The 17,381-nt window shown below is 41.9% G+C and overlaps 1 protein-coding gene across 1 annotated transcript; it reads left to right on the top strand.

The window, feature by feature from the left end:
• Positions 1-3,631: 3,631 nt before the first annotated feature.
• Positions 3,632-17,381, top strand: LOC129950800 (mucin-2-like; the record flags this gene model as incomplete). Its single annotated transcript, XM_056062718.1, has 7 exons — positions 3,632-4,426; positions 5,335-5,354; positions 5,764-6,164; positions 12,441-12,549; positions 13,516-16,601; positions 16,655-16,861; positions 16,934-17,381. Coding segments are annotated over 7 exons (4,830 nt in total), but the record flags the coding sequence as incomplete, so codon positions are not given.

Raw genomic sequence — 17,381 nt, 5'->3', positions numbered from 1 at the left:
TGAAGACATTTCATCATCTACCGATTCCTCGTCTTCTACTAACCCCGATGCAACACCAACGGAGTCAAGCTCAACATTTGAAGAAATTTCATCATCTACCGATTCCTCATCTTCTACCAGCCCCGATACAACACCAGCGGAGTTAAGCTCAACAACTGAAGAAATTTCATCCTCCTCCGATTCCTCATCTTCTGCCATCCCCGATACAACACCAACGGAATCAAGCTCAACAACTGAAGAAATTTCATCATCTACCAATTCCTCATCTTCTACCAGCCCCGATACAACACCAGCGGAGTTAAGCTCAACAACTGAAGAAATTTCATCCTCCTCCGATTCCTCATCTTCTGCTATCCCCGATACAACACCAACGGTGTCAAGCTTAACGACTGAAGAAATTTCATACTCTACCGATTCCTCATCTTCTGCCTTCCCCGATACAACACCAACGGAATCAAGCTCAACAACTGAAGAAATTTCATCCTCCACCGATTCCTTATCTTCTGCCATCCCCGATACAACACCAACGGAATCAAGCTCAACAACTGAAGAAATTTTATCGTCTATCGATTCCTCGTCTTCTCCCAGCCCCGATACAACACCAACGGAGTCAAGCTCAACAACTGAAGAAATTTCATCCTCCACCGATTCCTCATCTTCCGCCATCCCCTATACAACACCAACGGAATCAAGCTCAACAACTGAAGAAATTTTATCGTCTACCGATTCCTCATCTTCTACCAGCCCCGATACCGATTCCTCATCTTCTGCCATCCCCGATACAACGCCAACGGAATCAAGCTCAACAACTGAAGAAATTTTATCGTCTACCGATTCCTCATCTTCAACCAAACCCAGTACAAGACCAACGGTGTCAAGCTTACCGACTGAAGAAATTTCACACTCTACCGATTCCTCATCTTCTGCCATCCCCGATACAACACCAACGGAATCAAGCTCAACAACTGAAGAAATTTCATCCTCCACCGATTCCTCATCTTCTGCCATCCCCGATACAACACCAACGGAATCAAGCTCAACAACTGAAGAAATTTCATCATCTACCGATTCCTCATCTTCTACTACCCCCGATAAAACACCAACAGACTCAAGCTCATTAACTGAAGACATTTCATCCTCTACCGATTCATCATCTTCTACTAACACCGATACAACAGCCCCAGAACTGAGCACAACAACTGAAGAAATTTCATCTTCTACCGATTCCTCATCTTCTGCTATCCCCGATACAACACCAACGGAATCAAGCTCAACAACTGAAGAAATTTTATCGTCTACCGATTCCTCGTCTTCTACCAGCCCCGATACAACACCAACGGAGTCAAGCTCAACAACTGAAGAAATTTCATCCTCCACCGATTCCTCATCTTCCGCCATCCCCGATACAACACCAACGGAATCAAGCTCAACAACTGAAGAAATTTTATCCTTTACTGATTCCTCATCTTCTACCAAACCCAGTACAACACCAACGGTGTCAAGCTTAACGACTGAAGAAATTTCATACTCTACCGATTCCTCATCTTCTGCCTTCCCCGATACAACACCAACGGAATCAAGCTCAACAACTGAAGAAATTTCATCATCTACCGATTCCTCATTTTCTACTACCCCCGATACAACACCAACAGACTCAAGCTCATCAACTGAAGACATTTCATCATCTACCGATTCCTCATCTTCTACTAACCCCGATGCAACACCAACGGAGTCAAGCTCAACAACTGAAGAAATTTCATCATCTACCGATTCCTCATCTTCTACCAGCCCCGATACAACACCAGCGGAGTTAAGCTCAACAACTGAAGAAATTTCATCCTCCACCGATTCCTCATCTTCTGCCATTCCCGATACAACACCAACGGAATCAAGCTCAACAACTGAAGAAATTTTATCGTCTACCGATTCCTCATCTTCTACCAAACCCAGTACAACACCAACGGTGTCAAGCTTAACGACTGAAGAAATTTCATACTCTACCGATTCCTCATCTACTGCCATCCCCGATACAACACCAACGGAATCAAGCTCAACAACTGAAGAAATTTTATCGTCTACCGATTCCTCATCTTCTACCAGCCCCGATACAACACCAGCGGAGTTAAGCTCAACAACTGAAGACATTTCATCCTCCACCGATTCCTCATCTTCTGCCATCCCCGATACAACACCAACGGAATCAAGCTCAACAATTGAAGAAATTTTATCGTCTACCGATTCCTCATCTTCTACCAAACCCAGTACAACACCAATGGTGTCAAGCTTAACGACTGGAGAAATTTCATACTCTACCGATTCCTCATCTTCTGCCATCCCCGATACAACACCAACGGAATCAAGCTCAACAACTGAAGAAATTTTATCGTTTACCGATTCCTCATCTTCTACCAAACCCAGTACAACATTAACGGTGTCAAGCTTAACGACTGAAGAAATTTCATACTCTACCGATTCCTCATCTTCTGCCATTACCAATACAACACCAACGGAATCAAGCTCAACAACTGAAGAAATTTCATCATCTACCGATTCCTCATCTTCTACTACCCCCGATACAACACCAACAGACTCAAGCTCATCAGCTGAAGACATTTCATCATCTACCGATTCCTCGTCTTCTACTAACCCCGATGCAACACCAACGGAGTCAAGCTCAACAACTGAAGAAATTTCATCATCTACCGATTCCTCATCTTCTAACAGCCCCGATACAACACCAGCGGAGTTAAGCTCAACAACTGAAGAAATTTCATCCTCCTCCGATTCCTCATCTTCTGCCATCCCCGATACAACACCAACGGAATCAAGCTCAACAACTGAAGAAATTTCATCATCTACCGATTCCTCATCTTCTACCAGCCCCGATACAACACCAGCGGAGTTAAGCTCAACAACTGAAGAAATTTCATCCTCCTCCGATTCCTCATCTTCTGCTATCCCCGATACAACACCAACGGTGTCAAGCTTAACGACTGAAAAAATTTCATACTCTACCGATTCCTCATCTTCTGCATTCCCCGATACAACACCAACGGAATCAAGCTCAACAACTGAAGAAATTTCATCCTCCACCGATTCCTTATCTTCTGCCATCCCCGATACAACACCAACGGAATCAAGCTCAACAACTGAAGAAATTTTATCGTCTATCGATTCCTCGTCTTCTCCCAGCCCCGATACAACACCAACGGAGTCAAGCTCAACAACTGAAGAAATTTCATCCTCCACCGATTCCTCATCTTCCGCCATCCCCGATACAACACCAACGGAATCAAGCTCAACAACTGAAGAAATTTTATCGTCTACCGATTCCTCATCTTCTACCAGCCCCGATACCGATTCCTCATCTTCTGCCATCCCCGATACAACGCCAACGGAATCAAGCTCAACAACTGAAGAAATTTTATCGTCTACCGATTCCTCATCTTCAACCAAACCCAGTACAAGACCAACGGTGTCAAGCTTACCGACTGAAGAAATTTCACACTCTATCGATTCCTCATCTTCTGCCATCCCCGATACAACACCAACGGAATCAAGCTCAACAACTGAAGAAATTTCATCCTCCACCGATTCCTCATCTTCTGCCATCCCCGATACAACACCAACGGAATCAAGCTCAACAACTGAAGAAATTTCATCATCTACCGATTCCTCATCTTCTACTACCCCCGATAAAACACCAACAGACTCAAGCTCATTAACTGAAGACATTTCATCCTCTACCGATTCCTCATCTTCTACTAACACCGATACAACAGCCCCAGAACTGAGCACAACAACTGAAGAAATTTCATCTTCTACCGATTCCTCATCTTCTGCTATCCCCGATACAACACCAACGGAATCAAGCTCAACAACTGAAGAAATTTTATCGTCTACCGATTCCTCGTCTTCTACCAGCCCCGATACAACACCAACGGAGTCAAGCTCAACAACTGAAGAAATTTCATCCTCCACCGATTCTTCATCTTCCGCCATCCCCGATACAACACCAACGGAATCAAGCTCAACAACTGAAGAAATTTTATCCTTTACTGATTCCTCATCTTCTACCAAACCCAGTACAACACCAACGGTGTCAAGCTTAACGACTGAAGAAATTTCATACTCTACCGATTCCTCATCTTCTGCCTTCCCCGATACAACACCAACGGAATCAAGCTCAACAACTGAAGAAATTTCATCATCTACCGATTCCTCATTTTCTACTACCCCCGATACAACACCAACAGACTCAAGCTCATCAACTGAAGACATTTCATCATCTACCGATTCCTCATCTTCTACTAACCCCGATGCAACACCAACGGAGTCAAGCTCAACAACTGAAGAAATTTCATCATCTACCGATTCCTCATCTTCTACCAGCCCCGATACAACACCAGCGGAGTTAAGCTCAACAACTGAAGAAATTTCATCCTCCACCGATTCCTCATCTTCTGCCATTCCCGATACAACACCAACGGAATCAAGCTCAACAACTGAAGAAATTTTATCGTCTACCGATTCCTCATCTTCTACCAAACCCAGTACAACACCAACGGTGTCAAGCTTAACGACTGAAGAAATTTCATACTCTACCGATTCCTCATCTTCTGCCATCCCCGATACAACACCAACGGAATCAAGCTCAACAACTGAAGAAATTTTATCGTCTACCGATTCCTCATCTTCTACCAGCCCCGATACAACACCAGCGGAGTTAAGCTCAACAACTGAAGACATTTCATCCTCCACCGATTCCTCATCTTCTGCCATCCCCGATACAACACCAACGGAATCAAGCTCAACAATTGAAGAAATTTTATCGTCTACCGATTCCTCATCTTCTACCAAACCCAGTACAACACCAACGGTGTCAAGCTTAACGACTGAAGAAATTTCATACTCTACCGATTCCTCATCTTCTGCCTTCCCCGATACAACACCAACGGAATCAAGCTCAACAACTGAAGAAATTTTATCGTCTACCGATTCCTCATCTTCTACCAAACCCAGTACAACACCAACGGTGTCAAGCTTAACGACTGAAGAAATTTCATACTCTACCGATTTCTCATCTTCTGCCATCCCCGATACAACACCAACGGAATCAAGCTCAACAACTGAAGAAATTTTATCGTCTACCGATTCCTCATCTTCTACCAGCCCCGATACAACACCAGCGGAGTTAAGCTCAACAACTGAAGAAATTTCATCCTCCACCGATTCCTCATCTTCTGCCATCCCCGATACAACACCAACGGAATCAAGCTCAACAATTGAAGAAATTTTATCGTCTACCGATTCCTCATCTTCTACCAAACCCAGTACAACACCAACGGTGTCAAGCTCAACGACTGGAGAAATTTCATACTCTACCGATTCCTCATCTTCGGCCATCCCCGATACAACACCAACGGAATCAAGCTCAACAACTGAAGAAATTTTATCGTCTACCGATTCCTCATCTTCTACCAAACCCAGTACAACATTAACGGTGTCAAGCTTAACGACTGAAGAAATTTCATACTCTACCGATTCCTCATCTTCTGCCATCCCCGATACAACACCAACGGAATCAAGCTCAACAACTGAAGAAATTTTTTCGTCTACCGATTCCTCATCTTCTACCAAACCCAGTACAACACCAACGGTGTCAAGCTTAACGATTGAAGAAATTTCATACTCTACCGATTCCTCATCTTCTACCAACCCCGATACAACACCAACGGAATCAAGCTCAACAACTGAAGAAATTTTATCGTCTACCGATTCCTCATCTTCTACCAGCCACGACACAACACCAGCGGAGTTAAGCTCAACAACTGAAGAAATTTCATCCTCCACCGATTCCTCATCTCCTGCCATCCCCGATACAAAACCAACGGAATCAAGCTCATCAACTGAAGAAATTTTATCGTCTACCGATTCCTCATCTTCTACGAAACCCAGTACAACACCAACGGTGTCAAGCTTAACGACTGAAGAAATTTCATACTCTACCGATTCCTCATCTTCTGCCATCCCCGATACAACACCAGCGGAGTTAAGCTCAACAACTGAAGAAATTTCATCCTCCACCGATTCCTCATCTTCTACCAGCCACGATACAACACCAGCGGAGTTAAGCTCAACAACTGAAGAAATTTCATCCTCCACTGATTCCTCATCTTCTGCCATCCCCGATACAACACCAACGGAATCAAGCTCAACAACTGAAGAAATTTTATCGTCTACCGATTCCTCATCTTCTACCAAACCCAGTACAACACCAACGGTGTCAAGCTTAACGACTGAAGATAATTCATACTCTACCGATTCCACATCTTCTACCAACCCCGATACAACACCAGCGGAGTTAAGCTCAACAACTGAAGAAATTTCATACTTTACCGATTCCTCATCTTCTGCCATCCCCGATACAACACCAACGGAATCAAGATCAACAACTGAAGAAATTTTATCGTCTACCGATTCCTCATCTTCTACCAAACCCAGTACAACACCAACGGTGTCAAGCTTAACGACTGAAGAAATTTCATACTCTACCGATTCCTCATCTTCTGCCATCCCCGATACAACACCAACGGAATCAAGCTCAACAACTGAAGAAATTTTATCGTCTACCGATTCCTCATCTTCTACCAAACCCAGTACAACACGAACGGTGTCAAGCTTAACGACTGCAGAAATTTCATACTCTACCGATTCCTCATCTTCTGCCATCCCCGATACAACACCAACGGAATCAAGCTCAACAACTGAAGAAATTTTATCGTCTACCGATTCCTCATCTTCTACCAGCCCCGATAAAACACCAGCGGAGTTAAGCTCAACAACTGAAGAAATTTCATCCTCCACCGATTCCTCATCTTCTGCCATCCCCGATACAACACCAACGGGATCAAGCTCAACAACTGAAGAAATTTTATCGTCTACCGATTCCTCATCTTCTACCAAACCCAGTACAACACCAACGGTGTCAAGATTAACGACTGAAGAAATTTCATACTCTACCGATTCCTCATCTTCTACTTACCCCGGTACAACACTAACGGAGTCAAGCTCAACAACTGAAAAAATTTCATTGTCTACCGATTCCTCATCTTCTACCAAACCCAGTACAACACCAACGGAGTTTAGCTCTAATACTGAAGAAATATCATCCTCTACCGATTCCTCATCTTCTACTGAAGAAATTTCATTGTCTACCGATTCCTCACCTTCTGCCATCCCCGATACAACACCAATGGAATCAAGCTCAACAACTGAAGAAATTTTATCGTCTACCGATTCCTCATCTTCTACCAAACCCAGTACAACACCAACGGTGTTAAGCTTAACGACTGAAGAAATTTCATACTCTACCGATTCCTCATCTTCTGCCATCCCCGATACAACACCAACGGAGTCAAGCTCAACAACTGAAGAAATTTTTTTGTCTACCGATTACTCATCTTCTACCTACTCCGATACAACACCAACGGAATCAAGCTCATCAACTGAAGAAATTTCATCGTCTACCGATTCCTCATCTTCTACTAATCCCGTTACAACACCAACGGAGTCAAGCTCAACAACTGAAGAAATTTCATACTCTACCGATTCCTCATCTTCTACTAATCCCGATACAACGCCAACGGTATCAAGCTCAACAACTGAAGAAATTTCATATTCTACCGATTCCTCATCTTCTACTGAAGAAATTTCATTGTCTACCGATTCCTCATCTTCTACCAACCCCGGTACAAAACTAACGGAAGAAAGCTCAACAACTGAGGAAATATCATCCTCTGCCGATTCCTCATCTGCTACTTATCCCGCTACAACACCAAAAGAGTCAAGCTTATCAACTGAAGAAATTTCATTGTCTACCGATTTCTCATCTTCTACAAACCCCGATACAACACCAACAGACTCAAGCTCAACAACTGAAGAAATTTCATCGTCTGTCGATTTCTCATCTTCTACCAACCCTGATACAACACCAATGGAATCAAGCTCAACAACTGAAGAAATTTCATCCTCTACCACTTCCTGGTCTTCTACTTACCCCGATAGAACACCGAAGGAGTCAAGCTTATCAACTGAAGAAATTTCATTGTCTACCGATTTCTCACCTTCTACAAACCCCGATACAACACCAACAGACTCAAGCTCAACAGCTGAAGACATTTCATCGTCCACCCATTTCTCGTCTTCTACTAACCCCGATGCAACACCAACGAAATCAAGCTCAACAACTGAAGACATTTCATCATCTACCGATTCCTCATCTTCTACCAACCCCGGTACAACACTAACGGAGTCAAGCTCAACAACTGAAGAAATTTCATTGTCAACCGATTCTTCATCTTTTACCAACCCCGATACAACACCAACGGAGTCAAGCTCAACTACTGAAGGCATTTCATCATCTTCTGCTAACACCGAAACAACACCAACGGAATCAAGCTCAAGTACTGAAGAAATTTCATCGTCTACCGATTTCTCATCTTCTTTAAACCCCGATACAACACCAACAGACTCAAGCTCAACAACTGAAGAAATTTCATCCTCTACCGATTCCTCATCTTCTACTAACCCATTTACAACACCAACGGAGTCAAGCTCAACAACTGAAGAAATTTCATTGTCTACCGATTCCTCATCTTCTAAATACCCCGATACAAGAACAACGGAATCAAGCTCAACAACTGAAGAAAGTTCATCCTCTACCGATTCCTCATCTTCTACTTACTCCGATACAACACCAAAGGAATCAAGCTCATCAACTGAAGAAATTTCATTGTCTACCGATTTCTCATCTTCTACAAACCCCGATATAACACCAACGGAATCAAGTTCAACAACTGAAAACATTTTAACATCTACCGATTCCTTACCTTCTACTAACCCCGGTGCAACACTAACGGAGTCAAGCTCAACAACTGAAGGCATTTCATCATCTACCCATTCCTCATCTTCTACTTACCCCGATACAACACCAAAGGAATCCAATTCAACTACTAAAGAAATTTCATCGTCTACCGATTCCTTATCTTCTACTTACCCCGGTACAACACCAACGGAGTCAAGCTCAACAACTGAAGGCATGTCATCATCTTCTGCTAACACCGAAACAACACCAACGGAATCAAGCTCAAGTACTGAAGAAATTTCATCATCTACCGATTTCTCATCTTCTACCAACCGCGATACAACAACAACAGACTCAAGCTCAACAACTAAAGACACTTCATCATCTACCGATTCTTCATCTTCTACCAACTCATTTGCAACACTAACGGAGTCAAGCTCAACAACTGAAGAAATTTCATTTTCAACCGATTTCTCATCTTCTACCAACCCTGATACAACACCAACGGAATCAAGCTCAACAACTGAAGAAATTTCATCCTCTACCGTTTCCTCATCTTCTACTTACCCCGATACAACACCAAGGGAATCAAGCTCATCAACTGAAGAAATTTCATTGTCTACCGATTTCTCATCTTCTACAAACCCCGATACAACACCAACAGATTCAAGTTCAACAACTGAAGACATTTCATCATCTACCGATTCCTCGTCTTCTACTAACGCCGATGCAACAAAAACGGAGTCAAGCTCAACAACTGAAGAAATTTCATTGTCTACCGATTCCTCATCTTCTACCAACCCCGATACAACAAAAACGGAACCAAGCTCAACAACTGAAGAACTTTCATACTCTACCGATTCCTCATCTTCTGTTATCCCCGATACCACACCAACGGAATCAAGGTCAACAACTGAAGAAATTTCATCCTCTACCGATTCCTCATCTTCTACAAACCCAGATACAACACCAACGGAGTCAAGTTCAACAACTGAAGAACTTTCATACTCTACCGATTCCTCATCTTCTGCTATCCCCGTTACAACACCAACGGAATCAAGTTCAACAACTGAAGACATTTCATCATCTACCGACTCCTCATCTTCTACTTACCCCGGTACAACACTAACGGAGTCAAGCTCAACAACTGAAGAAATTTCATTGTCTGCCGATTCCTCATCTTCTACCAACCCCGATACAACACCAACGGAGTCAAGCTCAACAACTGAAGAAATTTCAATCTCTACCGATTCCTCATCTTTTACCAACCCCGATTCAACAAAAACGGAATCAAGCTCAACAACTGAAGAACTTTCATACTCTACCGATTCCTCATCTTCTGCCATCCCCGATACAACACCAGCGGAGCTAAGCTCAACAACTGAAGAAATTTCATCCTCCACCGATTCCTCATCTTCTGCCATCCCCGATACAACACCAACGGAATCAAGCTCAACAACTGAAGAAATTTCATCATCTACCGATTCCCCATCTTCTACTACCCCCGATACAACACCAACAGACTCAAGCTCATCAACTGAAGACATTTCATCATCTACCGATTTCTCGTCTTCTACTAACCCCGATGCAACACCAACGGAGTCAAGCTCAACAACTGAAGACATTTCATCCTCTACCGATTCCTCATCTTCTACTAACACCGATACAACAGCCCCAGAACTGAGCACAACAACTGAAGAAATTTCATCTTCTATCGATTCCTCATCTTCTGCTATCCCCGATACAACACCAACGGAATCAAGCTCAACAACTGAAGAAATTTTATCTTCTACCGATTCCTCATCTTCTACCAGCCCCGATACAACACCAGCGGAGTTAGGCTCAACAACTGAAAAAATTTCATCCTCCACCGATTCCTCATCTTCTGCCATCCCCGATACAACACCAACTGTGTCAAGATTAACGACTGAAGAAATTTCATACTCTACCGATTCCTCATCTTCTACTAACCCCGGTACAACACTAACGGAGTCAAGCTCAACAACTGAAAAAATTTCATTGTCTACCGATTCCTCATCTTCTACCAAACCCTGTACAACACCAACGGTGTCAAGCTCAACAACTGAAGAAATTTCATACTCTACCGATTCCTCATCTTCTAATAACCCCGTTACAACACCAACGGAGTTAAGCTCAACAACTGAAAAAATTTCTTTCTCTACCGATTCCTTATCTACTACTAATCCTTATACAACACCAACGGAGTTTAGCTCTAATACTGAAGAAATGTCATCCTCTACCGATTCCTCATCTTCTACTGAAGAAATTTCATTGTCTACCGATTCCTCATCTTCTGCCATCCCCGATACAACACCAACGGAATCAAGCTTAACAACTGAAGAAATTTTATCGTCTACCGATTCCTCATCTTCTACCAAACCCAGTACAACACCAACGGTGTTAAGCTTAACGACTGAAGAAATTTCATACTCTACCGATTCCTCATCTTCTGCCATCCCCGATACAACACCAACGGAGTCAAGCTCAACAACTGAAGAAATTTTATTGTCTTCCGATTCCTCATCTTCTACCTACCCCGATACAACACCAACGGAATCAAGCTCATCAACTGAAGAAATTTCATCGTCTACCGATTCCTCATCTTCTACTAACCCCGTTACAACACCAACGGAGTCAAGCTCAACAACTGAAGAAATTTCATACTCTACGGATTCCTCATCTTCTACTAATCCCGATACAACGCCAACGGAATCAAGGTCAACAACTGAAGAAATTTCATATTCTACCGATTCCTCATCTTCTACTGAAGAAATTTCATTGTCTACCGATTCCTCATCTTCTACCAACCCCGGTACAAAACTAACGGAGTCAAGCTCAACAACTGAAGAAATTTCATATTCTACCGATTCCTCATCTTCTACTGAAGAAATTTCATTGTCTACCGATTCCTCATCTTCTACCAACCCCGGTACAAAACTAACAGACTCAAGCTCAACAACTGAAGAAATTTCATCGTCTGTCGATTTCTCATCTTCTACCAACCCCGATGCAACACCAACAGAATCAAGCTCAACAACTGAAGACATTTCATCCTCTACCGATTCCTCATCTTCTACCAACCCCGATACAACACCAATGGAATCAAGCTCAACAACTGAAGAAATTTCATCCTCTACCACTTCCTGGTCTTCTACTTACCCCGATAGAACACCAAAGGAGTCAAGCTTATCAACTGAAGAAATTTCATTGTCTACCGATTTCTCACTTTCTACAAACCCCGATACAACACCAACAGACTCAAGCTCAACAACTGAAGACATTTCATCGTCCACCCATTTCTCGTCTTCTACTAACCCCGATGCAACACCAACGAAATCAAGCTCAACAACTGAAGACATTTCATCCTCTACCGATTCCTCATCTTCTACCAACCCTGATACAACACCAACGGAATCAAGCTCAACAACTGAAGTCATTTCATCTTCTACCGATTCCTCATCTTCTCCCATCCCCGATACAACACCAACGGAATCAAGCTCTACAACTGAAGAAATTTTATCCTCTACCGATTCCTCATTTTCTACAAACCCAGATACAAAACCAACGGAGTCAAGCTCAACTACTGAAGGCATTTCATCATCTTCTGCTAACACCGAAACAACACCAACGGAATCCAGCTCAAGTACTGAAGAAATTTCATCGTCTACCGATTTCTCATCTTCTTCAAATCCCGATACAACACCAACAGACTCAAGCTCAACAACTGAAGAAATTTCATCCTCTACCGATTTCTCATCTTCTACTAACCCATTTACAACACCAACGGAGTCAAGCTCAACAACTGAAGAAATTTCATTGTCTACCGATTCCTCATCTTCTAAATACCCCGATACAACACCAACGGAATCAAGCTCAACAACTGAAGAAAGTTCATCCTCTACCGATTCCTCATCTTCTACTTACCCCGATACAACACCAAAGGAATCAAGCTCATCAACTGAAGAAATTTCATTGTCTACCGATTTCTCATCTTCTACAAACCCCGATATAACACCAACGGAATCAAGTTCAACAACTGAAAACATTTTAACATCTACCGATTCCTTACCTTCTACTAACCCCGGTGCAACACTAACGGAGTCAAGCTCAACAACTGAAGGCATTTCATCATCTACCCATTCCTCATCTTCTACTTACCCCGATACAACACCAAAGGAATCCAGCTCATCAACTAAAGAAATTTCATCGTCTACCGATTCCTTATCTTCTACTTACCCCGGTACAACACCAACGGAGTCAAGCTCAACTACTGAAGGCATTTCATCATCTTCTGCTAACATCGAAACAACACCAACGGAATCAAGCTCAAGTACTGAAGAAATTTCATCGTCTACCGATTTCTCATCTTCTACCAACCGCGATACAACAACAACAGACTCAAGCTCAACAACTGAAGACACTTCATCATCTACCGATTCTTCATCTTCTACCAACTCATTTACAACACTAACGGAGTCAAGCTCAACAACTGAAGAAATTTCATTTTCAACCGATTTCTCATCTTCTACCAACCCTGATACAACACCAACGGAATCAAGCTCAACAACTGAAGAAATTTCATCCTCTACCGATTCCTCATCTTCTACTTACCCCGATACAACACCAAGGGAATCAAGCTCATCAACTGAAGAAATTTCATTGTCTACCGATTTCTCATCTTCTACAAACCCCGATACAACACCAACAGATTCAAGCTCAACAACTGAAGACATTTCATCATCTACCGATTCCTCGTCTTCTACTAACGCCAATGCAACAAAAACGGAGTCAAGCTCAACAACTGAAGAAATTTCATTGTCTACCGATTCCTCATCTTCTACCAACCCCGATACAACAAAAACGGAACCAAGCTCAACAACTGAAGAACTTTCATACTCTACCGATTCCTCATCTTCTGTTATCCCCGATACAACACCAACGGAATCAAGGTCAACAACTGAAGAAATTTCATCCTCTACCGATTCCTCATCTTCTACAAACCCAGATACAACACCAACGGAGTCAAGTTCAACAACTGAAGAACTTTCATACTCTACCGATTCCTCATCTTCTGCTATCCCCGTTAATCCCCCCGAATCAAGCTCAACAACTGAAGAAATTTCATCCTCTACCGATTCCTCATCTTCTACAAACCCAGATACAACACCAACGAAGTCAAGCTCAACAACTGAAGAAATTTCATTGTCTACCGATTCTTCATATTCTACCAACCCCGATACAACAGCAACGGAATCAAGTTCAACAACTGAAGACATTTCATCATCTACCGATTCCTCATCTTCTACTAACCACGGGACAACACTAACGGAGTCAAGCTCAACAACTGAAGAAATTTCATTGTCTACCGATTACTCATCTTCTACCAACCCCGATACAACACCAACGGAGTCAAGCTCAACAACTGAAGGCATTTCATCATCTTCTGCTAACACCGAAACAACACCAACGGAATCAAGCTCAAGTACTGAAGAAATTTCATCGTCTACCGAATTCTCATCTTCAACGAACCCCGATACAACACCAACAGACTCAAGCTCAACAACTGAAGACATTTCATCATCTACCGATTCCTCATCTTCTACTAACCCTGTTACAATACCAACGGAGTCAAGCTCAACAACTGAAGAAATTTCATTGTCTACCGATTCCTCATCTTCTACTGAGAAAATTTCATTGTCTACCGATTCCTCATCTTCTGCCATCCCCGATACAACACCAACGGAATCAAGCTCAACAACTGAAGAAATTTTATCGTCTACCGATTCCTCATCTTCTACCAACCCCGATACAACACCAACGGAATCAAGCTCAACAATTGAAGAAATTTCAACTTCTACCGATTCCTCATCTTCTACTTACCCAGATACAACACCAAAGGAATCAAGCTCTTCAACTGAAGAAATTTCATTGTCTACCGATTTCTCATCTTCTACAAACCCCGATACAACACCAACGGAATCCAGTTCAACAACTGAAGACATTTCATCATCTACCGATTCTTCATCTTCTACTAACCCCGGTACAACATTAACGGAGTCAAGCTCAAAAACCGAAGAAATTTCATTGTCTAACGATTCCTCATCTTCTACTTACCCCGATACAACACCAAAGGAATCAAGCTCATCAACTAAAGAAATTTCATCGTCTACCGATTCCTCACCTTTTACTAACCCCGGTACAAAACCAATGGAGTCAAGCTCAACAACTGAAGACATTTCATCATCTACCGATTCCTCGTCTTCTACTAACGCCGATGCAACAAAAACGGAGTCAAGCTCAACAACTAAAGAAATTTCATTGTCTACCGATTCCTCATCTTCTACTAACCCAGTTACAATACCAACGGAGTCAAACTCAACAACTGAAGAAATTTCATTGTCTACCGATTCCTCATCTTCTACAAACCCCTATACAACACCAACAGAATCAAGCTCAACAACTGAAGAAAATTCATCTTCTACCGATTCCTCATCTTCTACTAACCCAGATACAACACCAAAGGAGTCAAGCTCAACAACTGAAGAAATTTCATTGTTTACCGATTCCTCATCTTCTACCAACCCCGATACAACAAAAACGGAATCAAGCTCAACAACTGAAGAACTTTCATACTCTACCGATTCCTCATCTTCTGCTATCCCCGATACAACACCAACGGAATCAAGCTCAACAACTGATGAAATTTTATCGTCTACCGATTCCTCATCTTCTACCAAACATAGTACGACACCAACGGTGTCAAGCTTAACGACTGAAGAAATTTCATACTCTACCGTTTCCTCATTTTCTACTAACCCCCATACAACGCCAACGGAATCAAGCTCAACAACTGAAGGAATTTCATCTTCTACCGATTCCTCATCTTCTACTAACCCCGATACAACACCATTGGAGTCAAGCTCAATAACTGAAGAAATTTCATCCTCTACCGATTCCTCATCTTCTACTTACCCAGTTACAACACCAACGGAGTCAAGCTCAACAACTGATGAAATTTTATCGTCTACCGATTCCTCATCTTCTACCAAACATAGTACAACACCAACGGAGTCAAACTTAACAACTGTGGAAATTTCATCCTCTACCGATTCCTCATCTCCTTCTTACACCGATACAACACCAAAGGAGTCAAGCTCATCAACTGAAGAAATTTCATCGTTTACCGATTCCTCATCTTCTACTTACCCCGATACAACACCAACGGAGTCAAGGTCAACAACTGAAGAAATTTCATCCTCTACCGATTCCTTATCTTCTACTAATCCCGATACAACACCAACGGAGCCAAGCACAACGACTGAAGAAATTACATCGTCTACCGATTCCTCATCTTCTACTAACCCCGATACAACACCAACAGACTCAAGCTCAACAACTGAAGAAATTTCATTCTCCACCGATTTCCCATCTTCTACCAACCTCGATACAACAGCCCCAGAAATGAGCTCAACTTCTTCTACTGATTCTTCTTCTTCTGCTAACACCGAAACAACACCAACAGAATCAAGCTCAACAACTGAAGGAATTTCATCATCTGCCGATTTCTCATCTTTTACCAACCCCGATACAATATCACCAGAAATAGGCTCAACAACTGAAGAAATTTCATCCTCCACCGATTCCTCATTTTCTACCAACTCTGAAAGTTCTTTTTCAAAATTAAATACTTCAAATGGAAGACAAGTAGAAGAAGGTAAGTTAGTCTTTTAGAAATAAATTATATTCTTATTTAATTATTCCTCTCAGAAGCCGAAAATAATCGATCACGAGAAATAGTTCACCAATCTCGGAAACTTCTTTCAACAAATTTCGATGAAGATGTTAATTCCAAGGAAGAAATCCCAAAGCGAACAAAGCGTTCCTGGATTAAACTCTTACGGAATTATCGAACACAAAGGGGTAGATCTGCTTTCAATCGTACAAGTTACCATTGTTATAAAACTGTTTACTTAGGTAAAGATTATGAATCTTATGCCAGGTTTATTACATTAATAAATTATTTTATACTTTTATGTCGTTTGTTAGATGAATGTGGTAAGAAGTTTGTTAAACGTGGATGTGTTAAAGTGCCTGCGGCTTTGAATGCTTGTGACATGCTTAAAGGTTCTAATGGAAAAACATTGGTAAAATGTAATATTTGCACTTATGATAAGTGCAACAAAAGCAGTACCATCCAAATATCGTGGGTATTGATAACGATTGCATTTTTGAAAGGTTTACAATTAAGTTTATGTTGACATTGTTTTTGCATAAAGCGTAGTGTAGCTCAGCATTTGATTTATTTGTAAATTGTTTATATTTTAATTAATGTTATACAATAAGCTTCGTTTTTGTTTTTGTACATATGTTTTTGTAAATATGTCATTAAAAAAGTAATCCGAATTGTTCGTTCTAATTTGGCAATCCTCTCAGCTGTCAATGAGAAAGATTTGACAGATTCAAACTGTTTTGTTTGAACTGTTGCTAGTTTAGT

Source organism: Eupeodes corollae, chromosome 3 (assembly GCF_945859685.1).
Source record: "Eupeodes corollae chromosome 3, idEupCoro1.1, whole genome shotgun sequence".
Classification (NCBI taxonomy): domain Eukaryota; kingdom Metazoa; phylum Arthropoda; class Insecta; order Diptera; family Syrphidae; genus Eupeodes; species Eupeodes corollae.
The sequence above is the reverse complement of the archived record's forward strand: the minus strand, read 5'-3'. Positions and strand labels throughout refer to the sequence as shown.